This window comes from Odocoileus virginianus, chromosome 1 (genome assembly GCF_023699985.2).
Source record: "Odocoileus virginianus isolate 20LAN1187 ecotype Illinois chromosome 1, Ovbor_1.2, whole genome shotgun sequence".
In the NCBI taxonomy this organism is placed as follows: Eukaryota; Metazoa; Chordata; class Mammalia; order Artiodactyla; family Cervidae; genus Odocoileus; species Odocoileus virginianus.
In genome coordinates, this window is record NC_069674.1 from 76,307,939 (window position 1) to 76,335,154 (window position 27,216).

Genomic DNA, 27,216 nt, shown 5'->3' on the forward strand with positions numbered 1-27,216 from the left:
TTGAGATACGGAGGCTATCTTAAATATGGAGGAGACAGCAGACAGACTCCTGCTAGCTGAAAGTGTGAAAGTGTCAGTTGCTGCGTCATGTCTGAGTCTTTGCGACCCTGTGGAGATTCTCCAGGCAAGAATACTGGAGTGGGTTGCCATGCTCTCCTCCGTGGATCTCCCCAACCCAGGGACCGAATCTGGGTCTCCTGCATTGCAGGCAGATTCTTTACCATCTGATCTACAAGCTTCTGCTAGCTGAAATCTACTTTAAAAATACTTTCTTCACAATTCTTGTTCAAAATCTACTAGTTTATCTGACTTGAGGATTTTTATTTTTACATTAAACTTCACAAAGTTACTAGAATGATCTTAAATTCAAGATTCAGGGTTTGAAACTCTATATCCTCAATGACAACTAAAAAACAACACTTTACATCTCTGGTTTTCTATTGCACACAAGTCTAGATTTCTAAGTAAATTTAGATGTAAATTCTAGCAAAGAATGTTGTGATAGAAGGAATTCTGAAAGGGATTCATGAAAAGAAAAAGAGAAATGGAAGCTAGAGAGAAACAGAGTCAGCTGTGTGCTTTTGTTATAACAGTCTTTGGTTAAACCGCCCAGCTTACCAGTGCATCCAGGTATACGTTTGTCCACTGGACTTGCTTAGCTTTGTCTCCAGCTAAAACCATTGGTCTTCCCAGAACATCCAAATATTCCTATATATAAACACATTAAAAAATTTAAGTGGTTGATAACTAGGAATGCAGTGCTAAGAAAAAAAAAAAAAAACTCCACAGAGAAAAATTTACCTAGAGGTAAAAATGAAGATGGAATTAAAATTATTAAGAGTGTTAAGCATATAATCATTCAGTTTCTACTTTGGGTACTCCATAAATGGTATGTCTGCATACTCAGAATTAACAATATTTGACTTGTATTATTTATACAATGTATCTACCCCAGTTTTTTTTTCTTCTCCTAACAAAACATTCTCTTTCTGAGGTACAGCCAAGGATAAGTGAAATAAGTTCCCTGTGAATTGTTTTATGTTAATCTAAACTATTTAAGGCTCTGTGATTTACTGGATGGAACTGCACAAATTTGAAATAATAAAGCAGCCACATACTTGTTTTCATATCACAGATTGTTTGGCTGAAATTCAAAACTACATTTAAACATATCAAAAATAAATGAAATACTGTGCCAAAACTAGACATCAGGCTTGAATGCAGCTGCTGTTTCATTTCAAAACTTAACATATTCAGTATTCATTTCCACAAAAGCCATGTTATTTGCACTAAATTTTGACTTAGTCTATTTTGTAGACTTTCAGTTATGTTTAAAACTGAATAAATGATTTTAAATAGCAATTTATGAATGTTTAAAGATACTATATATTTAAATTAACTTATTGGTTCAAACTACCTATTTAACAAGTATGTTTTCAACTGAATGGCTATAGAAAAACCATCTCCTTGTTGTAAGTTGCAAATAATTATTGTTTAATTTTCTGTGTTGAACCCATAATTTGGGGAAACTCAGTTAAATGATTTGCCATAGAAACAAGTTGAAATTATATGATGAGATTGTTAGTAAATTCATTTTATTTATTTTCTATGATGTTTTAAAATAGGAGAAGACAAACATAATTATACATCTTTGTCTGAGTTTCAGATATTTAAAAACACTTGGAACTTTAGTGAAATAAAAACCAATACATTACCATGATACTCATTATTTTATTACAAATGTAATAGTATGAATTATTTATTCATGTAATACTATCAATTATTCATTCATTTTCACTTATTTTCTTCATATTGAGCATATTTAAAGGAGCAGAGAAATATCTTAGTTTAAAAAAACACTTTAAACAAGTTTTAAATAACCATACCTGAGTATTGATTCTTATTGCTCCAATGGAAGGAATTTCATAATAATAACCTGAAATATACACACATATACACAACAGATTTATATGTTTACATATTATGATATAATAAAAAACACAGAACAATTTTATGGCTTTCTAGGAGAAACTGAGTACTTCTAATTCAGCAAACACTAAAATATCAATACCACTGATCAGTTTGAAAAATGTATGATTAACATAAACTCACAGCAAATACACAAGCTTTATCAGAAACTTCACTACATTTCTCATATTGTATAAAATAAATGTCATTTTTCTAGAAAGCAGTAGAAAATCTATTATCATCAAAAATTATTTTTATTGGAGAAATAATTAAAAGTATACAATGATGGGTATCTAAATTTTATATTATATAAAATATCTGCCAAAATATAACTTTCAGAATAAATCTAAACTCTTTCTATTGTCATGAGTCATTTTTCAAATAACTTTCTTTTTCTGAGTATAAATGAAATATAGATTCACTATACAAAGTCTGAATTATCTAGGAATGTATAACACATATATAAAAATAATTCAGCCACCCAGAAAAAAAGTACATATAATGTTATACTTTCTGATATCTAAGTTTTACACAACTCAGATATTATTTGATTCTTAATTCTTCATGCAAAGTTATATTTGATCAGAATCACTAGTATAATTCAATAAAATATAACACTATAATGTCAAAGTAACACTATAATGTAATGTAACACCGAAGACAAAGTTTGTGTGTTTTCTCTAGAGAAAATATCTTCTGCATCTTATTCTTGCCTCAATTTAAAAATGAGTTACAACTTTAGAGTATTTTAAATGATAATATGTAGAAGTGATAACTACTAAATTCATCTTCTTATAATAAAATGTAGTCATTAAACAGACTTGTTACCTTTATTTTCACAGGCCATCCATTGAATAGGTCCTCTGTCATAATTATGTTGACCAACTGAAAATGTGAATACACGGACCTGATGAATTTAAAAATGGGTATCTGGTTAGGCTGCATAAAATTTAATTGAAAGGCAAAACAAAAGAGCTAAAATAAAAGATAAATAAAGCATGTTTTTCAGTTAATTAATGTGACAAGAAAATTGAGGCCACTAAATCACTTAGGAACACACCAGAGAGAAACCACATAATCTACTCTAAACATAGACTTTGGTTACTAAATTTAAGTTAGTACTTGGGTGCTCTCCATCATATCCCGATTCTGTGGCAGGATTGTGACTAAGGTTTCATTAGCAAAAATGGCATCTTTTAGATTCAACCCAACATCAGCTGTCTCACCTGGTTAAAACATATTATTCACATATCTAGTCACTGCAAAAAAGATCCTACTTAATAAGTACAAGGCTACAAACATCTATATAGAAAGGAGGTCACTCTATGTTTAGTTACTTACAGCATTATACTTAATGATAGTTTCACTACTTTTCACATCATGAAAACATTTAATATGCACATGTATGAGTATGATGTTAGTCATATGACTTACTTTCTATAAAAGATGACTGTAACATATAAATAAATATTTTAAGCTCTGAGCATTTTTAAAAAGAATTAAAATATTGACTGCTTCTAATATGCAAATATTTTAAAATGTAATTGTGGTACTGTTTAATTATTGTAATTTATATATTCATTGGAAGGTGCTGAATTTAAATAGTATAAAAGTATAGAAAATAAATTCAATGAGGTCAACAACTATTTAATAAAACGGTTACTTGACTTACACTGATTTTTACCAATTTAGTAATCACAGTAAACCAATACTCTAAGTTCAACAGTTTAGCTTTTTCTAAAGATAAACATGCAGAAAAGCACTTTGCCATGAATTCATGGTCTGGTTTGAACTATGTTAAGAGCTTTTCCCTAATTCATGTCGATTGACTGTTTGAATTGACATGTTCTAATTGTTTCATCTGTTTCATCTTTCGCACTGACTGCAGAGCAGAAATCTCAAGAGATTCCACATCTGGTCTCTGTTCTTTCGCTGGTCTTGGCCACACAGAGATCACATCATAACAACCCTTGCCCCAGAAAGTACACTGGGGAGATGGTTGTTTCACTTGTAAAGTTTCACTCAAGCCACTCATCCAGGCTTGCCTTGGCTAGTTATGCAAGATGCCATTTGGTGAACACATCAGAGTTTTAATCACCCCAAACTGTAAAGACAGGTGACTGGTTCTAGCTTAACAGAAGTTGGTGACACCTACCCTTCTCTCCCTTAATCCTTCAAAATATAAAAATCTAGTTTCATTTCCCTAAAATCTTCAATTGGTCATTTTGAGGGACATGCATTTTAGTGGGGTGTTACTACTTAACAGAGTTAAAATTACTCCTAAATGGATTATTTTCATGAATGGGTTGGCCACCCTACTGATAATTCAATTTAATTGCCATACCTTAAAAAATTGTCATGTGAACTCAGGACACGGAAACAATCCAGATGTTCTAGAAAGTACCTGGGGATCACTTTCATGATTAACATTTGAAAGCATGTCTCAAATGTTCAATTTAAAGCACTGCTTTGTCTGTTGTTTCTCTTACCACAACAGTATTCCAATAAAATGGTTAAGGTACTTTTCAGTATAAGGACATAAATGAATAAGACTAAATGAATTATTATTATATATCTATATCCCTAGAAATCAAGCATTTCTAATAACATAGAGGCTAGACCTACATAGACATACACCATGTGATTATTTTGACTGATGTTATTCAAACAGTCCAAATAAACACTATCATTATCATTAAGTATAATGCTCTAAGCAACCAAAGGTAGAGTGACCTCCTTTCTATATAGATTTTTGTAACACAGGCAAAAAACATACTCGTAAAAAACAACAACAAAACATATTGCTTGATTTGTTTTACTATAGAAGTTTTGCCTGACCCTAATTGTTGGCCTACATGGAAACTTCAGCTATTGATCAAATTAAAGAATTTAGAATCAGAGCTGGGTGTCAAAGTGTACATTGTCATAATTAATTATAATTTAATAAAAGCTTAATACACATTTTTTTTAATGTTTTCTTCTCTATCTTTATTCATTTATCATATAGGTCCTTCCTTGGCTATTTGAATATAGGATGCATTAACTGATTTGAAAAGACCCTGATGCTGAGAAAGATTGAGGGCAGGTGGAAAAGGGGACGATAGATGGTGAGATGGTTGGATGGCATCACTGACTCAATGGACATGAGTTTGGGTAAATTCCGGGAGTTGGTGATGGACAGGGAGGCCTGGCCTGCTGTGGTTCATGGGGTCACAAAGAGTTGGACACGACTGAGCGACAGAACTGAACTGATTGAATCATTCCCGTATTATGAATGTATAATTTTTAACTCACTTTGCAAATCTGCCTTATGATAGATGTTTTTAAAGATATTTTTCTGAAAACATCCTCCCAATGGTTACTAAAATCTTAATAATTACAAATTCAACCTTTCTACAGTTTCAGCAACTGGCTTGCCATTACAATAGTTATAAAATCTTTCTAGTATATCTAAAAACTTATTTTTTCTCTTGGTAGATATACATACATGTATATGTGTGTATACATACATACATGCATGTTACACAAAATATGCATGTAAATAGTTAATGATTTTATAGATTATCTTAGAATTTTCTAAAACGACTTGATAAATATATATATTTGATTGTGATAAGTTTAATATAAAACAACTATAAATGTTTAATTTTCTATGACAAAGAAAAAGTCCACATTAACATTACTTCAGTTTCAAATAAAATATAAAATCAAATATAAAAATTTTAATATAAATTTTTAATTCTTTCTATGACAATGAAAAGATCCACGTGAATATTATACGTCAATCCCAGGTGCTGTACCCATGCAGACTTTTGTCTTTGCTTTAAATATTTGAACTAATTATGTAATAAGATTTTAACTAGATTGATTTCATAATCAGGTGTGATATTCAACATTTCATAGTACATATATACAATGAATTGATGAAGTTTAAAAAATAATTTTTGAACCCTAACTTTCCACTTGGAAGTTTTACTTTCATTTCTCCTATTCCACACTATATGACTGCCACCCTGTGGAAGAGTTAATGAACTGACTCCAATGCCAAGTTTACAGAGATGGTTGCTGTCCCCTCGGTCTGATGTTTTTCACTTCTTTAGGCGTACCATCCTTCTTTAGTTATAAATTTGGAGAAATAAAATAATAAAGTGTTTCCTTGAAATAGGCACAATTTAGAGATTAAGGTAAATTACATTCTCAAAGATGTGAATTTTTAGAGGTCTTTTCTTTTTAGTGTATTTATGTGGTCTTACAGAAAAACAAATAAAATGACATTAAAAAAAAAAAACAAAACCTTAAAACACTTAATGTGCAGTCACACAAGCTAAATATCTCATCTAAAGTCTCCATTAAGTAAATTACTTTAAATCAGGCCTCCATTAAAGCAAAGTCAACTTTTGTGGAGAAAAAATTCATTTACTTATGCCTAGTAGTACATTTATAATCACAACACTAGATCCATAGAACAAGTACATACTGAAGACTCATTGTTCTAAGTGTAATATTCCTAGAAAATTTGCTAAATGATCCTGAACTGGTTGATGTTAGATAGGCCATGTTTTACAATGTTCACTTCTGTGAGGGTCATATATGAAACATATAGCTATAGATGGCTTTGAAAAATATTTTTTCACATTGCTGGAGTCCAGGTCTCTAACAGAAATGATATGGGAAGTTAGAAATTGAATAAACATTGGACTGCATTAAAACAGTTTCAGGATTGCACTATTATATCTATTAGAGTACTTTATATAGATATGAAAATAAATATTTATTAAATGAAAAAAAATTGAATAGCTAAATGAGTGGTCTTAATGTTTTCCCAGAGGGATGTAAGACACACTTTGATATCATCTGATATATAAATTAGTTCATTATAACAGAGTAGAGCCAAAGCCAGAGTGATAGAAGCCTTGCATTCATAATCATGGGTTGTTTCTTTACACTCATATCATGGTAAATTTGTAATCTTTTTTTGTTGTTGTTACATAGTCTTTTTAATGGAGATGAGAAAATTTCTTCAGGCAAGTTAAAGTATGTATAATACACATATCATTTATATGCTGTATTATTCCTAGAAAATTAAAAAAAATAATTATTGACTCATGTTTAGTTATATAAGAATATTCACAAAAGAAATTGCAATTTGAGAGCATATTTAATATAATTAAATGTAACTAAAAATCAGTCTCTATTATTAGTTGCAAATTTATATAATTTGGCCTTCACTTGGTTCAAAAATCATTTTTTATCTGAACAGAAAATTATAATTCCAACATGTAAATCTGAATTATAACTTATATGTTAAGCCTGGCCTATTTGACCAGAGAAAACTTTTAATTACCAGCAAATTGGGTTACTGATTTGCTTCTTATAATACACTACTGATGTACCCTTTAGTTCTAGACTTCTGTTACTCTGCTTCTTATTTTTTCTTGTTTGTTGAAGACAAAAATACTTGTCTTCAATTAAGATTTTTCCAAAACCACAGGGTCAACCTATTTTAAAAGTCATAGGAATTTCTTGTTTCCCAGCAGAACCCAGTTACTGGAAACTGTCACCTCAACAATTATCAGTTACCCAGAGTTCAAGTTTAATTTACAATAGGCAAATCTCCAAGGAATAATGGAAATGAGACTATGAAGAAAGAAAGCCAATAAAACTAAAATAAAAACATCAGCTATCGAATCATGTTAGAAAAATGATGTCAGAAATGGGTTTTATTAATTTACTGTGTGTACTAAAATTTTTGGCAATAAGCCTATAAAAATACTAGATTGGACTGAATTTTTTAGAAGAAAATTCTACAGTCGTTTTTATAATTCACAAGTATACCAGGATCCACAGTGTTTAAAATAACACACGTCTCTAGGTTTATAGCATTATGAAATAAATAAAAGTGTCCAAGTGTACCTTTCACACTTAATTTATTTTATAAAGCCCAGTGATCTGAAAGGTTCTTGCAAGTCTGCAAAGATTTGATGGCTTAGTTTAATCCATTTTAGCCTCTTAAAGCTGTGAGAAGCATGTTCCTTAGTGGTGAAGTCTTGCTATCCGGCTAGAAGGAAGGATCCTGGGTGGGCAAATGATGACTGGCATGGCCCCAAGACTGCCCTGGAGAGAGAGATACACGACTAGCCAGCACACTCCACATGAGGTTATGAAATTTGGACTGCAGAACATTTAAATGATTGATTTTGCCACTTAGTAGCTGTGTAGCTTTCAGCAAGCTCGTTAACTTCTCAAATTTTGGTTTTCTTATTTCCAAAATGGGGATGATGTTGATGGTGATAAAAACCTTTTTATCATATGGCTATTACAACTGTGAATGAAGTGATACATTGAAAGCTTTTGTATTATATGGAAAATTATAAGCACAATAAATATTAGCTACAGTAATAAAGATGATATCATGATGATGATGACTACAATGTCTTCTATAGTCAAACTATCAGAATTCAGTGAGGTAACATTTTCCATTTTCATGCCTCAAAAAGAACTTAATTTGAAACAATACCTTCCCAGAGTGACAAGTTTGGTTTGCTTTACTGCATTTAAGAATAAACTCCAAAGAAAAAGATACTGTCTAAATGCCGCTGTGTCCATGTAAGATATGCCTGTATGGAATTACTCAGGGCCTGACAAAGGAACATATTTAGTAAGTGACTAGTGAGTTTGTTTAAATAAATCACACCAAGCAACTTTAAAAAGGAAAATGAAATGCAGTAGTTTTTGCTTACATGATCTTAAAGGACCTAGCTGATATCTCTCTTACATGTCTTTCATGTGGGTACATAACATAGATACATGCCCTTGGGATTATGTTGGTGTTTAAAAATGTTAACAATTATAATGAATCATCCTTGTATATTAAGATTATAAGGGAGTAAGTTCAGGTTCCCCTTCTATCTGCATGCACTGACAGGATTTGATTACAGAGGAAAAAGCTATGGACACATTTCATTTCTAAGCAATTTAGCTCTGCAGAGACTATTGTCAGCTGAGAGGTCACAACATAAGTGATATACTTATTTCAGATGTTCCTCTTGGGTAATGCTAAATACTTCACTGACTCTAATAATGAGAATACTCATGAAAAACTATGTGTTGGACTGATTAGTATGAAAGAAGAGGTGGCATCAATACAATCATTTTTTATATGAACTTAAGTCTCCCTAATTCTTACAATGACCTATGCAAGGGTGGAACATTAATTTTACTCTACATTCTACTTTTGCCTTCTCATACTGTTTATGGGGTTCAAAGAATGTTCAAACTACCGCACAACTGCACTCATTTCACCTGCTAGCAAGGTAATGTTCAGCCCTCCAAAGCTAGGCTTCAACAGTAAGGGAACCGAGAACTTCCAGATGTACAAGATGGAATCAGAAAAGGCAGAGGAAACAGAGATCAAATTGCAACATCCGTGAAATTACTGAAAAAGCTAGAGAATTCCAGAAAAACATTTACTTCTGCTTCATTGACTATTCTAATGTCTTTGACTGTGTGGATCACAATGAACTGTAGAAAATTCTTAAAGAGATGGGAATACCAGACCACATTACCTGCCTCTAAAGAAACCTGTATGCAGGTCAACAAGAACCAGACATGGAACAATGGACTGGTTCAAAATTGGGAAAGAACTATATCAAGGCTATATATTGTCACCCTGCTTATTTAAATTCTATACAGAGTACATCATGCGAAACGCTGGGCTGAATGAAGCACAAGCTGGAATCAAGATGGTCGGGAGAAATAGCAATAACCTCAGATATAAAGATGACATCACCCTTATGGCAGAAAGCAAAGAAGAGCTAAAGAGCCTCTTAATGAAAGTGAAAGAGGAAAGTGAAAAAGCTGGCTTGAAATTCAACTAAGATGATGGCATCCGGTCTCATCACTTCATGGCAAATAGGGAAACTATAGAAACAGTGACAGACTATTTTCTTGGGCTCCAAAATCACTGCAGATGTTGACTGTAGCCATAAAATTAAAAGACACTTGCTCCTTAGAGGAAAAGCCACGACAAACCTAGCAGCACATTAACAAAAAGACATTACTTTCCCAACAAAGGTCCATCTAGTCAAAGCCTGGTTTTTTCAGCAGTAATGTATGGATGTGAGTTGACCATAAGAAAGGCTGAGTGCCAAAGAACTGTTGCTTTCAAATTATGGTTTTGAAGACTCTTGAGAGTCCGTTGGACTGCAAGGAGATCAAACCAGTAAATCCTAAAGGACATAAACCCCAAACATTATTCATTGGAAAGGCTGATGCTGAAACTGAAGCTTCAATACTTTGGCCACCCTGATGAGAAGAGCCAACTCATTGGAAAAGACCCCAATGCTGGGAAAGATTGAAGGCAGGAAGACAAGGGGATGACAGAGGACGAGATGATTGGATGGCATCACTGACTCAATGGACACGAGTTTGAGCAAACTCCAGGAGATGGTGAAGGACGGGGAAACCTGGCACCCTGTAGTCCATGGGGTTTCAAAGAGTCGGACACAACTCAGCCACTGAACAACAACAACAGTAACATTCCACTTATAAGGAAAAAATATAATTTTAAATTATTTTCCTGTAAAAGATCAAAGCTATTGAGTATCATATATGAATGTTTTACAGTTTACTATAGGAGATTATTTATTGCATATTTATATTTATTCATTTATGTTGGGCATCTTCAGTCATTACTCAGCAACCTCTGTGCATCAAGCCCTTCTTTCTTAGCCTCTAAGGAGTCAATGGTAGGTTTACAAGCTGATACAACCCATACCTCTTAGAGCTTCTAACAGGACAGAGTTCAAGATAACGTAAATAAGTACATAATTAAAATAATAAAAATGGTAATTTGGGAGGAAGAAAACAAAGAGGAAAGATGGTACTGAAATAGAGAATAATGGGGACCACTCTAGAAATTCTGAGCAGGGAAGATCTCGGTGTGGAGCTACATGGCAAGCACAGCTTTCAGTCCAAGAAGACAGCCTCAGGAAAAGCAGAACAAGAATGCCCTTCCTGGTATTGTGATTTCACATCAACAAAAGGCAATCCCAATTTTAGGTGGCACAATTCTACCTAGAAATTATTTCAAGTGTATTTGTGGCACTCTATGGCCTATGTCATGTAAAATACTTTGTGTTTAATGCAATACTTATTCTCACATTTCAATGGATTTGTTCTAGCCATCAAATTAAGGATTCTGTAAAATGTATGGAAGTAATAATACTCAGACCCAAAGAAAATGTTCGTTAGTTTAGGCAATGAATTATCAATACTAATTTCATTCTAAGAACACAAATGTGAACAAATCTGTCAGAGAAGGACACTACCCATATGCACATGACATGAATTTTAAGTTGATCATCTACTGGCAGGGCCAATATTACTTATAATTATTGTGTTTAATTATACCTTAACTCCAGCACAAGTAATATATTTGGCTTTTATGAGCACAACTATAGTTGCCATTCTAAAACTGAAATCCTTTGGAAACAGTTGAAAGTACCAAATTACATGAACATTTTTAAGAGTAGTAAATTTCTAAACAGTATTAAATATTCTACAAGTCTGAATTTCTTCTATTATCAGAGATTTGAACATTCCTTTGAAAGGCTTCATTCTTGCCTGATGGAGAAGCTAGGCAGAGACTACCAAGAAGGCAATGTATTATTTCCCATGAATTATTTTTCCTACCATATGTTGAAAAAGTAGTTGATGGTTTTCACTTTTATTGTATAAAACACATATACAGATTTAGCCATTTGTGATTTGCTTTAGATTTTTGTAGGTTATAGATTATTTCTCTTCTGGATCTGACTAAAAATAGAAAAGACTGCCAATCGTTTTTGAAAGAATCTAAAAAATAAAGCATCTATTGTCAGACAATTATAACTTTTTAGCTACGCATTCTTTATTTTACAAAAGTATTCCACTTCTATCATATGCATTTTTTTTATTCTTCTCATTCAGTTTACTAGCTAGTTTGAAATGTTCATTTTATAGATTTTTGAATGTCTTTTTATTTTTGATTAATTCTGAGAATTAACCTAAGAATCCAAGAACTATTTTATAGCTGGCTAGACAATCTTAAGTGTATACTGCTAACCAATCTCTTTGCTAATCTACAGAAAATTAAATATCTTTACTTTTGCTAGACCTGGGAATTATCTTTCAACTCTGTATCTGGTGTCAGTTTCCTTTGTTCATGTGTTTGGAATCTATGATAGAGTTCATTTTGGTTTTGGCACCATTTATAAGGCAGTCTCATACACATGGTTGAGCCCTAAGGAATGGCAGAGTTGCAGGTAAAGATTAGAAAATGAATGCATTTTAATGTGGAACAGCTGTGTGAGGAGATTAACATGGACTCAGTTTTAAGCTGTACCTATCTATAATCAGGTAGATTAATTCCCAAGAGTAATACATTTCAAAAGAACCCAAACATTTTTTTCTAATTCTCAAACCTTTTGGCCTCATTAAATTGTGCTCTGTATCTGCAAACTCATTCATCAGCTCTCTGGGTGGACCTCATCACACCTATCTGGGTTGCTCTGAATGATTTCTAATGTCATCTGGATGACAAATGGGTTTAAATGAAGCATTCAGTCACATTCATGCCAAGCAAGAGGCCTGGGGAGAAAGTAGGATTCAAAAAGAGGTTTTCAGATATTTTTTTTCTTTAAAAGCTCTCCAAATTCTGTGACTTTGCAATTTTGATATTTTTAAGTTACAAGTGAATGTCTATCTTAAGGGGCATGTTTTAAAGTAAAATTATAGTTGAATATAGAATTTTACAAGTATTGAAAGTTTTTATTTTACTATCAGATTTCAGTTTTACACATTGGCCATTTGAAACAAAATGTAGCTAGCTAAGTTCTGAGTTGATAAATTTATTGCATAATAAATATGAATTTTGCAGGTAAATTACTGGTCATACACATCCTTAGATGACACAGATAGACAAGGATCTTCCATGCATCCACATGTCTGAGGGTGGCAAATCTCTCACACTGGGTGGATGAGTGGAAGGTAGAAAAAGTCAGAATAAGCAGGGGAAGTGAGAAAGGGTTTGACAGTTCATCCCAAACCATTTGAAGACATATTGAAGATGGTGGGAAAATCTCTCTTATACACACTAGTTGCATATATACACCCTTGGCATAAACAGTTAATTGTGAAATGTTGTCTTGACAAAATACAAACACATTCAAAAACATAACTGGCTAAAAAATTGTCTGCTATCATCACTGCTAGTGGATAAAAACATGCAAATACCAAGAGACAATTTTTTTGTCTAACATAGCTTTTTCCACATTAGAAAATTTAAAAAGCCATTGAACTTGGAAGCAGAGTGCAATAAAACGTGGCACAACATGTTTTCAGAAATACAATTCCTAATTGTCTAATTCAGAAATCTGTGCTCTGGATCTCTCAATCCCTCCTCTTTCAAGGATCTCCAACGAAAAGGGAGTCCTGTTACACTGTTGGTGGGAATGCAAACTAGTACAGCCACTATGGAGAACAGTGTGGAAATTCCTTAAAAAACTGGAAATAGAACTGCCATATGACCCAGCAATCCCACTGCTGGGCATACACACCAAGGAAACCAGAGTTGAAAGAGACACATGTACCCCAATGTTCATCACAGCACTGTTTATAATAGCCAGGACATGGAAGCAACCTAGATGCCCATCAGCAGACGAAAGCTGTGGTACATACACACAATGGAATATTACTCAGCCATTAAAAAGAATATATTTGAATCAGTTCTAATGAGGTGGATGAAACTGGAGCCTATTATACAGAATGAAGTAAGCCAGAAAGAAAAACACCAATACCGGATACTAACGCATATGTATGGAATTTAGAAAGGTGGTAACAATAACCCTGTATGCAAGACAGCAAAAGAGACACAGATGTACTGAACAGTCTTTTGGACTCTACGGGAGAGGGTGAGGGCTGGATGATATGGGAGAATGGCATTGAAACATGAAAATTATCATATGTGAAACAAATAGCCAGTCCAGGTTCAATGCATGATACAGGGTGCTCAGGGCTGGTGCACTGGCATAACCCAGAGGGATGGGATGGGGAGGGAGGTGGGTGGGGGGTTCAGGATGGGGAACACATGTACACCCATGGCAGATTCAAGTCAATGTATGGCAAAAACCAATACAATGTTGTAAAGTTAAAAAAAAAAAAAAAAGATCTCCATCAATTATCCTTTCTCTGTTTTGCATCTATAAGCTTTCTCTGTCTGGATGGTATCCCTTTACTAACCTTAAGTTAAAATAATGACTTAGCTCTTCCATTGTTAAAAAAACATGTTTGCATGCACACATATGTGTGCAAAACTTCACCCAGAGTTGACTGTCTTAATTTTTCCTAATATTTCTTAGCAAATTTGCAAAGATTTTAGAAAAAAATTAGTTTATATTCAGATTTCTATTTCCTCATTCCTTGATCACTTTTTAACCACTTGTCAGTAGTTGAAATTTACTCATAGCACTTTACATAAGAGAGCTAAGCCAAAGTTCCACACATGATCCCTTGTTTCTAGAGATATTATTGACAGAATCAATGTCCATTTAAAACAGATATAAATGTGTGTTCATATACCTGTGTATGTAAATATGTATACATGTATAAGTGTATCACAGAACTTTGCTACAGCCCCTAAATTAGACTCCCATTAAAAAAAATGTAGTTTCTAATTCCAAGGATATCTTAATTTTTCTTAGCTAACTATACATTTATTTTAAAAATCATAGAAAGCACTGCCTACTTACTTTTCAAAGTTTCTTTGGAATTCACAAAAATTCTATGTCCTTAGGAGAAGTGTGTGTCCTTACAGCAGAGAGATATTATTAATAGGCAAACAGCAAGATTGTTGAGTAAGATTAGATTCATCAGTTTTAAATAGTGAATGTGATATGAATCATTTCTTATGTGGTTTAGAATGTCACAAAATTACTTTGTTTAAAACATGGAGTTCCTATAAAAGGTGAAGGAGATGAGAAGCAGTGTTTCAAGATAGTAATATTTAGATTGGACATTTTTTGGATATATACATAGAAAAATGGCTTTCAACTAGTAAATTTTTCATGTATTCAATCAACTAGACAATTCGTGAAAATGGAGGGTAGGATAGAGTTGTTTTCCTTATGACATAAAATCTCTTTTATGGAAAAAAAGAAAATTATGATATGCCTCCAACACATGTTATTGTACTACTTCTGCATGCAAAAAGAGTTTTCAGAGAGGAAAAAAATAAATAACAAGTTTATTATTTTTCTCTTTTTATACATTTAAATTATTTTATTTAAACTTGTTAAACTTTTTTATACTCTGAAATTAAAATATATCTCTGGCACAAATTGCAATACAGAATGCAATATTCATTGCCATATTTAAGAAACTCTTCCAAATATTCAGAGGTGAATGATAATTCTGCTTGTTAGTCTGGATGATAGCAAAATCAAAGAAAAGATGATTTAACTAAACTTATATTCATTAAAAAATGAAAAGCACTGGGGCTGCTACTTATGCAACTCTACCATAATAAAAAATACTTAAATTTATGACTAGAAGATGCTAAAAAGTCCTTTCCAAATTATCAGTGTATGATTAATTAAAAATACTGAAGTAAATATTAATAGAAATGAATTTAGATTAAATTTATTTTATTACATTTGAATTCTTCAAAACATGGTAATTTTATATCACTGAGAATGTTCAAGTAAGTGAAATATTCCTTAACCCAGATTATTTTTTATGATTATGAATTTGTTCTATAACAGAAATCATGCTTCCAACTTTTGTTAGACACTTTCAAGTTTTATTTATTGCCATGTATTGAGAACTAACTCTGGTTTTGTGCTTCTTGTAGGATGCTGAGAGTTCATAGGTAAACAACACAAAGGCCTAGCCACGTGGGACCTTGTCATCCAGAGGGCGGACAGAGAAAAGAGCTCATGGGTAGCCTAAGTGTGAAGAGACTTGGGGTCTCAGACACTGCGCTGGGATCAGAGTACGCTCAGCTGAACAACCACGTGGGAGGAAAGGATGGCAGGGTCATCCTCCAAGGGGTGCTGACTGCCCTGGATTTTGAACAATGAGTAGTAGCTACTAAATAAAGTAAGAAATGTACATCATATCTTAATGCATCTCTATTTTCCCATTACTTTTCATTCTAATGATATTTCTGAAACAAATATGCACAGTAACAAGATACCACTCGAAACATTTATAGCCTATTAACAGTTCAGTCCATTTATCAACTTTTTCAAAAGGAATGGCTCTTCTATATAATCAAAGTCACCAGATGTTTAAAAAAACTTAACCCTCACATTAAGCTTATGTCATATGACATTATACTTTAATAGCATATGCAGTATCAAAGAGCTGAGTATTAAAACATTTTGTAAACAATTCAAAGTTATACCTATGTATGTTGTCAACTCTTTGAAAGTACTGGTATTTATGAAGTGTTTCCAAAATTTTCATCAATACTCTACCCTACTATCCACAGTATTTTGCCTGCCAATATATATATAACTTATGTATATTTACCTAAATGTATTAATTTACATTTTTCCTTCTTTTTAATCCTTCACACACACATAACACAATTCATTAGCATTAATAATGAGTCAATGATGAAAGTTCTAATTAAAAACAAAGTTGATAAGCATTTTACCCTGAAGTCAGGTTCCTTGTGAAGTATATAATTTCTGTTGAAGTTCTGAAAGCATAAGACGTAAGCTATAATTTTTCATTACTTATTTATGGATCCTTGGCATTTTAGGAAATTAAGTTGAGAATCATTGTCCTCTTATAAAATATGGAGAGTATCAGTAAATTACAATAAGCTGACAAGTAGGAGTGGTAGAAAAAATAGTTACATTTGATATTTTCCACAGTATCAGTAGGTTCAGCTACACTGGTGAACCTTCAAAACAGGCCTTTGTACAATACTTTTCTCTGCAGTAAAGCAATCAATGAAACAAATATATTCTATATAGGTCTCTATACAGGCCTCTATATAGGTTCAAATTATTTTACTAATGAATTAGTCGTAAAGTACTTGTGAATTTCACAAAAGATATTTAACATTAAATTCAGTGATTGGCATATAATCCATGAGCTGTATGGCTTTATAATCATCACACTAATGTTTTAACCAAAAACATCTTCCCTCACCACTCTTGCCATACTCTCTAAAAACCACCTAAATTAATATTAAATTTAAGATACCAGAAAAATTACACTCACCTTTTTGTCTTTGTTGTATTTGGTAAATATCTCCTGAGCTCTCTCTTCTCCTCCATCCGTGAACAACATGATAATCTTATTGCAGTTGGCTCTAGACACATTATACTGTAAAATATATCAATAAAATTATATATCATTCATAGTAAAAAGGAGGGAGTATAGAAGCAGAATGGAAAGAGTGTGCAGGTTGCAAGTGATGACTGAAGTATCTGCCCAATAGTAATTCTAAGAACAGGTTCCTGGATCAAGCCAGGCCTGTGCCTGCCTACACAGGGCTCTGCCTCATTTTCAACACCCACCCCTCTCCCTTTCTTTGGGTATCTGATGAAATGTCAGATACCTGACCTTTGAGGACTTTCCTGACAACTGCATTGCAAACTGCAATCTGCCCTCCCAAGCTGTATTCTTCTTTACGGCATTTCATGTTTGTTTACATGCAGTATATAATTTGTTTGATTTTTATTAATGACTTCCCCCAATAGAATATTAAGTGCCAAAAGGGTATAAAGTTCTGTCTTTTTTGTTTAATAGCTTCCTTGTCTGAACAAATGCCTAATACATAATAACCTCTCAGGGTTAATTAACACATGGGTTTTAAAGTGATTAATGGATGTGGTATCAATTCTATACCTCTATAATATATACCAGAATAAAGAATAATATTAATAAAACATACATAGCCTTTCATGTATATTTTCAATCCATTTATTCCTCTCTTTACTCCTCCACTCTTTGTTCCTCCTAAATTGTTTTCCTAATTTGTTCCTCTCTTTACTCCTCCTTCCTCCTATTTTATTCAGTTTACATTTCTGAAATTGTAATGCTGATCCCAACACACAGTGCTCTTTCATATTTTGGTAAATGTTGACAGCTATTTCCAGGATATTGTCTTATCTGCTCTCAACCTGTCACATATATTCTAATTCTGAAAGGCTCAATTCCAATGTTAAATCCTCTCTTACATTTTCTTTAAGGTCCCTCAAAGAGCTGGATTTAGGAAAACAATGGATTAGCATCAAAGGGCCACATGAAATATACAAAGCTGAGCTTCTTTGAGGCCTGAAATTATAATCTCAGCCTTCCTAATGTTGTAAAATGTGTTTGCAAAATTGCTGAGAATAAAAAAAAAAATCAAACTGATTTATGACTGCTCAGCTTCTTTGAAAATGTCAACCCTTTAGTTTAGTGATATTTAAAGGTGATAAAATCTGAAGCTAATTTATAATTTTATCCCTCTAATGGCCCCATTAAAAAATGTAAGAAGAAATATCTGAAATTCTAATATTTTATTTAACTCAGTCATTCAAAAATAGTCAATTCAACATCAAAATACTATAAAAATTGAGAAAATAAATATTTTTTTTCTTTCAAAGTAAATTCTAAAATCTCAGTGTATTCTTATAACACATTTCACTTCAGACTATGCACATTTCAAGCACTCAATACCCACATGTGATTATAGTTATCATACTGGACAACACAGTCTAAAAATCACTAATTCTCCAATAGTGTTTGAATTTATCAAAGGTCCTTATTTCTATTTTTCAAAAAAGGTATATCACATTTCCTGTTGGAAAAGGTAATGAGGACAACATGCTGTTTTAACTGATGAAAAAAATCCTGTTTCATATATTCTCACTCCACTGACTAGGCCATTAGCCCAGTGGCAGTTAAAGCTTTTAACTCAGCATTGTGAAAACTCAAGTATTGACTAATACTATTTATCACATTCAAAAACCATTCTTATCGTGGAAGGTAATTATCTGAAAATCTGACCATAAAATAGTTACATATTTTATCATCAAAATACTTTTGTGAAAGGTGTTGAAATCCTTGAATCTAAAACTAAATTCTCTGATGACTTATCTTTTCTATCTGCATATGGAAAATGGGCAAAATAATATTTACTCAAAAGACCGTCTCAAAAAAGTGACAGCTTTTAGCACAGGACTTGGTTTCATTTTTTTTAAATAGTGGGGGTATTATTTTTATATTATTATGGAATATAAATATCAAAGTTAGCATACTGCATCTTGTTGATCATTTTTAGTACACTCACAAAAGGAGAAATGAATAAATGCTTTGTTTTCAACATTTTTTCTCTAAGTAGACTTCTCAGGACTTGTGGTAGAATAGAGTCTACCTCAGCAAATTCTCACTGGATTTGCAACTATCTAAAGAATCACACTGTCACAACAATTATACAAAATTGGCTTGGAAGGAATTAAGGTAAGGAAAAACTTGATTATGTCAATAAAAATACAATGGCTAGGGTTGGTAATTTACTTTAGTGTGGTATTTCATAGCACACTTTGCTGTATCTCTGCAGCTATGCAGCACAGCATCTATTATATATGCACTCAAAATTTTTTTGAAAAATCCGTCTCATGTATTTGTCAATATTTTATGAAATGCTAACTGAAGACTAATTCAAATCAATGTCTAATTCTATTGGACACTTGATTCAGGGATCTTAAGGGTAAACCATGCCAGGACAAATAAGACAAGGAATGGTATTGTGTATAAGAAAAAGACAAAACATGCCTCAGCTCAACAAGGAATGCTGTGCATTTGGGAAAATTATTTTTAAATGAAGAATTGCAATACCTAAGGGACATGTGGAAAGCAAAACATATGAGATTTACTACAGGAATAACTGAGGACATGTTAAAAATCATTTACAACTTACAAAGGCAGTAGGAGAGGCCAATAGAAGTTAGACCATATTTTATAAGTAACTAATAATGAACGTGGGAGTTAACCTGGCCCCTCTATGGTAACTGCCTCTGAAGTAGAACATCAGGCTTGAGACTCCTTCTCATCATTTCACAACAAAAACTTGAATATGAGGGAATGAGTGAGGCCAATTGACAACACCAAGAATAATTAAAATGCCAAGATCTAGAAAACTTGATTATTGACTCAAGAGAAAAAGAAGTTATGAAAAGACTTCACATTACTTTATGGCAGAAAGGATATATCCTATTCTAGTGATCATCTGTGCTTGAATTTCAGAAGTTTTGAGTTTTCATTTTTATTAATGCACACACATCATTTAATAATCACATGAATTTTACCAAAGATAATTTCCCCTGAAAACTGCAGTGCTGAATTTCTTTACTTTTTTACTATTTACTTGCTTATCTAATTGTACCTAAGAAAAATATTACTTCAAAGTCCAAATAATTGAAAATTCTACCCTCACATTCGTTTAATGTAGACTCCTAAGCCACCCTCCACCTTATTTTCCAGCTCAGAGAACTTGGAGTCACCCCCACTCCCTTCTCAGCAACCCCTCCTACCATCCAATAGTTACTAGGTCACTCACCCTAACATCACTTCTAATCCAACACCAGGATTTCTACAATAGCTTCTTAACTTGGAACACTCATCAGACCATATCATTCTCCTACCACACACTTTCCATCTGCTCTGACATACCTCACTTAGGGATAGCTCATGGCCTTTCCATTCCCATCATTTCTCCTCTACTGCCTATGACCCAGCCATGCCAACAAACCTGCAATTCTTTCAAAGTGCACAACCCCTCATGCTTCTGTGCTTTTTAATCTCTGGTGATCTTTTAATATGAAATGATTTCCCACTCCCCTCATCATCTACCTAGACTCTACTCATTCTTCAAAATTCCATTTTCAAGGAAAAGCAACAACTTTCTGACTTCTTTGTGTAGGTTGAGCCACTTCCCCGAGATACTCTCGGCAAACACACTATGAATACCCTGTAACAGCACTATATGTTATATGAGAAACGATGACTTAGCAAGTTATGCTCGACTTTCTTGAGAGCAAATGGTCTTTCTTGTTTATTTCTACAATTTCATCAATGTGCTATGACAGGAAATTGTGAGGCATTGGGTAAATATTGGCTGAATGAACAAATGAATGAGTCATCATCCAATCAGAGACCTTGAAAACTGTTTAGAAGATACACGTAGGAATGACAAAATAAAATTTACAGAAAAGACTAAATATAAGAGCTTATTCAATGACTTAGCAAATTTGATAGGAATTATAAGCTGATTCTGTACCAGCCTCATGCTATTTATGTATTAATTCTTCACCAACCCAATAACTACACACCCATGTGGTTGGCTATATCTGCAGATTCTATGGACATTCCTTCTACAACCCCAGTGAGGGAACCAAGGCTGAGAGAGGTTAAATCCATATTCTCAACCACTGCAATAATATTGCTTTATGAGAAATATAAATCTGAATGATAGCTCCTGCTTTCAAATAGTTCAAAATCAAACAGACAACATGGCCATTTGAAAATATTAGTCTGCAGTATGAGATTCATGTTATAATATTGTTATGATATGCAGTAGAGAGTAGGTGTGGAGAGTATAAAACACTAACTATAGACACCAATGACTCATCCAAAGGAACATTCACTTTGGAAGGAATCTCTGCTCCGAAGTTTATCCTTCTGTCCACTTTGATGTTTACCATTTGGACCTTTCTATACATTTAGGAACAACCTAAAGACTCAAGACCTGATGTTTAAAACTAAAATATTTCATCAGAAACCATTTGATAATGAAAAGCAAAAGTTTCCAAATAAATATAGTACTAATTGAGATGAGAATAAATAATATTCTAAATATGTCAACGAGGTTTCCAGTGCTTATTCAAAATTAAATTACCCAACAAATGTGTTTTTAAAATATAGTTTGGAAAAAAAAAAAGGATGGAAGAAAAGATAGAAAAAAAATCTACATTTGAATTTTGGATTTAAAATTTTTTTAAAAAGCTCAAAAGATTTCTAAAGCCTGGACATATATGCTTTCTAAATGAGTGAAAAATAGCACTATTACCTAATCCTACAGAGCTGTAACTACCAGGATATTGAAATTCAGATACCATAATTCAATAATAAAAGACAAAGGGGACAGCATTGTTACTTACATTAAGCAGCTGTTCAAAAGCAAAACTAAATCCCTTCTTATAATCTGTGATTCCTTTTGCTGTGATATTATTCACTGCATCTTTCAGCACTTTCTTATTTCTCACATTGGCTTGGACGAGGTGCTGAAAACAGCTTACATCCTGAGCATTGCTGTTAAACTGCAAAAGATAAAAAGGTAAATATATAAATGAAAATTAAAATCAGTCATGCAATTTTCACTGAATTCATGTTATACTTCTCAATCCTAATGCACTGCTTTCTCTTTGAGAAAGAAAAGTGAGTAAACTGGTAACAAAATTGCACTAAAGATCAAACAGTAATTTCATCTAAGCCCCAATTCCTACTGTAACAGAAATTAAGCCTCTCAGTTACATTCCTGAAGCTAGCTTGGCTTCCCTGATGATAAATTTGGGATTTGAGTTATGTGAGGCCCATTCCAGCTCTCAAATGTTATGAGAATTTAGATTAAAAAAAAAACAACTCAACAATCAATGAAATATATTCAGAATCCAGAAATGGTATTCCTGCAGAGAATACAGGAGAAACTGAGCATTTTACTTGCCTCGCATGAGGAAAAGCTTAATGGAAATACAGTACATGGGATGATAGGAACAGAGGTTTAATATATTTGAGATCTGATGGTAGTCTCACCATGAGAGTTAAAACAGGAAAGTAATCTGAAAGAATCAAGAACAACGAGTGGCCTTTCAGCCCTATCACTCTAGAGGTTATACAAAGAAGACAGTCGAATCATGGAGCAAGAGAAAGGGCAAGCAGCTCGCTGCAGAGCTATTGCTGTGAGCGGCAAGGCTCGAAGCACAAAGAGGGTGCAGGAGCAGAAAACAAGCTCTCACAGTATCTGCCTCAAACTGAAAATTTAAGACTGATCACCAACGTAATTTCACCAACCACATACAAAGTATTCATACAGCTCACAGGATATTTCCAAAAAGACAGAAACAATAAGATTTCAGCAAGAAGACCAGGGAGCTGCTACCAGGGGAATCATCCTATCATTTATTACCTCTGCTGTGTGGACAAGCCCCTTAGGCTCTTGGGGCTAGACTGTCACATCTGCAATAGAATAATAATAGTAATAATAAAAACATTCTTGCCAAAAGGGGCTGGACAGACCAAATATTGAAGATATTCTCAGATCAAAAACAAAGGTGTGGGAGGGGGGAGGGTGGCTCAAGAGAGGGGGGGATATATATATACACACACACTTATGGCTGATCTGTGTGGTACTGCAGAACCAACACAGTACTATAAAGCAGTTACCCTCCAATTAAAAAATAAATGAAAAAAAGTGGATCATCGTCAAAACATAAAGTTTACATAGTGGTTACATATTCTTACAAATATCATTCTTTTCTCCGCCGGCCCTCCCTGAACACGAACAGGATGCAGCACCGCTCGTCACTCTGAAGGAACGCCCACCGGCAGCCTGCTGGGGCGCCGGCTGTGTGCCAGGGGAGGCGCTCTGCCTTCAGACGTGAGGTGAACTCTCCACACAGACGCAAGGCTTGCTTTGTGCTCACCATTTTCTCTACAGATATTAAGCATTTCTGCTTTTAAAATGACCTGCAATTAAGTTGCTATTATCCATGAGAAACCTTAAGTATAGTTAAAAGACTTGTCCATACTCACGTAGGAAATAATTAATACAGAGTCAGGATTCAAAGCAGCACTGTGGCAGGGGTCTGGGATTTTAAGTACCCATGCAGCCCCTCTCAAAAGATTATAATAAATCATGATGTGTTCTGTAAAGCAATATAATACTAAGCTCTAAGAGATAATGGATTCTAATTCAGACTGTGAGCAGTTGGAGGAAAGTTTCCCCAAGAAATGGCATTTCCTGTGATTCCAAAGAAATGTTTCCTTGAAGACAGATGAGGAAGAACATTCCAGACAAATAGAACACATGCAAAAAGGCCCTTATGTGACAGAAAGGAAAAAAAAAAAAAAAAAAGAAAAACCCTCTTAGGGAAACATGAAAATGGAGAGCTTAGCTCAGTTACATAAAAATGACCTCAGGCAGAAGACAAGGATGGACTGTGCAGCATCTAATGGAAATGCCGAACAATTAGGAACATATTTTCTGTTGAACAGCCAGTCACAAAAGGTTTTAAACCAAATGTAAAATAATTTAACCTAGAACTTTAACAGCTCACCTTAGCTGCTGTTTGGGAAGTAGTTTTAAGGTGAGCAAAATGTAAAGGATCAAAAATAAGCAGATGTAAAGGATCAAAAATAAGCAGAAGGCTGCTGCAGTAACCTAGCTTACTACACCAAGGGATTTTGTCATTCATGGAAGTGGTCAAAGTGAGAGACTGAAGACTTCTTTTGGAGACAGAATCACTAGGCAGTGGTGGTGGAGAGTAAGAAAAGAGTGGTGTCTTGAATGACCACCTGGTTTCTGACATGGGTACCTGGGTGGCCAGAGAAGGGATGGGTTCAGGGACACCCGGGGATCAGAGAAGAGAGGCAGAGAGTTCAAGTGTGGGTGAGATTTCGGTATGTGAGATATACAAACGAAAATGTCAAGAAATCATCACGTGAAAAGCAACAGGCTCAAAAGAAGTCTTAATTAAATATAAAAAAATGGAAAGCTTCAGCAGAAAAATTTGGTTTAAAACCATGTGAATAAAAGTGAAACAGAGGAGGAGTCCTTGAGAAAACTGAGGAGGAGTAAGTTCCCATGGAGGCAGGAAGGAAATCAGGAGATGGGACTGTCTTAGAGACGAGAGGGGGGGAAAAAACGGTCTCAAGTAGAACACATTGTGGTAGAGAGACAGAAAAGATGAGGACTTAAAAGAGCCCACTGAACTCATCCGGTTACACAGGCAGCATCTGGAGGCGGGGTGGAACGTAACTGGAACAATGGAATGCACCGAACAACAGTGAGAAGGATTAGCCTGTGCAGAGGCGAGTGTTCAGGGCACCTCAGCTGAGAGGCAGAGAAGGAAAAGGGTGGTCCTTACGGGGACCAACCAGGGTCAAGGAAAGTCTTCAAAGCGAAGAGTCATCAGAGCAAGAGAGGATTTATATTGAAGAGAAGAGGAAGAAAATGATGTGGGCAACAAAACAGAGGGGAAAAAACAAAGCTCTTGCGAAGACGGGGAAGGACGGGATACAGATGGCTTGTAGAGGAACAAGCCTCTGAGAAACCACGCACTGTATCCACTTCATTGTTCTAGGAAAGAGGCTGAGGGCTGAATACAGACACTGGGTGTATGGAAATTTGATGTGGGAAGATGACAGTATTGCCTGTGGCTTTTGTCACACATGGATAATGAGGCAAGGCCATCAGGAAAAAGGCAGAGGTGGAAGGTTTGCAGGGAGTATAGATAAAACAGGAAGTAAAATGTCCTCATTAGAAAAGACCCTGATGCTGGGAAAGAGTGAAGGCAGGAGGAGAAGGGGACGACAGAGGACAAGATGGTTGGATGGCACCACTGACTCAATGGACATGGGTTTGAGCAAGCTCCAGGAGATGGTGAAGGATAGGGAAGCCTGGCGTTCTGCAGTCTATGGTGTTCCAAAGAGTCGGCCACGACTGAGTGACTGAATAACAACAAAAATGTCCTACACAGAAAAATACTCAGTTCTTTGTCAGTTTTACTTTGAACGCTACATTCATGTACATCATATATATGAGGACAAAGCTCTAATATACTTGTTTTCTGTTTTAAATAAATTCAAACATTGAAAATTCCTTATCTTTTATTATTATTATTTTGTCTGTGCCACAGAGCATGTGGGATCTCTGTTCCAGGACCAGGTATCAAACCTGTGCCCCTTGCAGGGAAGAGTGGAGCCTTAAACACTGGACCAACAGGGGAGTCCTTGAAAATTATCTTCAGATCTGTAATGCACTGCCTTTCTTCTCACATCACTTGATAATCTGACACAATCTTAATCTACATATTCAGTTCTGAAAGTAGTAGAAAGTAAGAATCCCCACATTAAAAAGTAAAAATGAAATAAAATAAAATAAAGCAAAAGTAAACAATAGATTGCCAAAACATCAATAGTAAAATGTCTGGCCTTAAAGAATTAATTAGAAATTATTACAGGGAATGTTATTATGATTTAGTTAAATCATAAAACTTGATAAAGTTACAAGTTATGTAAAAAATGAACACTGAGTAATGTATTTATTGCCCTGAGTATTTCAGTTGACCTTGACCTGCTTTTAACACAGAAAAGCAAAGTATCTCATTAAGTCACTTCAACACAAACTGATTAAATGTAAATCTGATTCATTAAATACAAATTCAGTGATGTATAACAAATACCACAATTAAAAATGCATAAATAATGCAGAGAAAAGAATAATTTACAAAGTATAAGTCTCTATGGCAAATTTTACTCAAAGAAAGAGATGACAAATGTGAAAAGTTCCAGCTTAGGTAAGTATATATTTCACAGATATCTTAGGCTTACTTGCTTTTAGAATAGAAAAAGAATAACAGATTTACTTTCATGAACTGAAATTGCACAACTTTCTTTCGACTGAACAACTTTACAACTGAACAACTATCACTCACTCATAAAGCTTTGAAATACTACATGGTGATTGAAAATACACTTAAGGAGTCCTGCTTTTGCCATCTTTTAAGAAAATATTTCTTTTACATATGTACACTTAACTAACCCTAAAAAGTGTGTTAGTTGCTCAGTTGTATCCGACTCTTTGTGACCCCATGGACTGCAGCCTTGCCAGGCTCCTCCGTCCATGGAACTCTCCAGGCAAGAATACTGGAGTGGGTTCCCATTCCCTTTTCCAGGGGATCTTCTTGACCCAGGGATCAAACCTAGGTCTCTCTTCACTACAGGCAGATTCTTTACCACCTCAGCTATCAGGAAAGTCCTAACTAACCCTACAGAGACTCAAATCCAAACTAACATCACACTCATTCCTTTCCTGATCCCAGAAAATTCAACCAAGTAGGTTCCTTCCTAGAAGTGCCGAGAAAATCTGCTAGGAAGATGTGTGGATTAACCGAGACAGGAAGGTGTGTGGATTAACATGAGCATCTG

At 34.2% G+C, this 27,216-nt stretch overlaps 1 protein-coding gene across 7 annotated transcripts in view; it reads right to left on the bottom strand.

Annotated features, from left to right (window-relative positions):
- CACNA2D1 (calcium voltage-gated channel auxiliary subunit alpha2delta 1) overlaps window positions 1-27,216 on the bottom strand; it is a 510,209-nt gene that overhangs the window by 69,646 nt on the left and 413,347 nt on the right. For all 7 annotated transcript variants that reach the window (XM_020884065.2, XM_020884063.2, XM_020884064.2 and 4 more), the window contains exons 11-15: window positions 22,170-22,328; window positions 17,242-17,346; window positions 2,797-2,875; window positions 1,887-1,936; window positions 619-708 (exon numbers count right to left, since the gene is read on the bottom strand). In XM_020884065.2, the coding sequence (XP_020739724.1) occupies window positions 619-708; window positions 1,887-1,936; window positions 2,797-2,875; window positions 17,242-17,346; window positions 22,170-22,328 (483 nt within the window). The remainder of the gene's footprint in view (window positions 1-618; window positions 709-1,886; window positions 1,937-2,796; window positions 2,876-17,241; window positions 17,347-22,169; window positions 22,329-27,216) is intronic.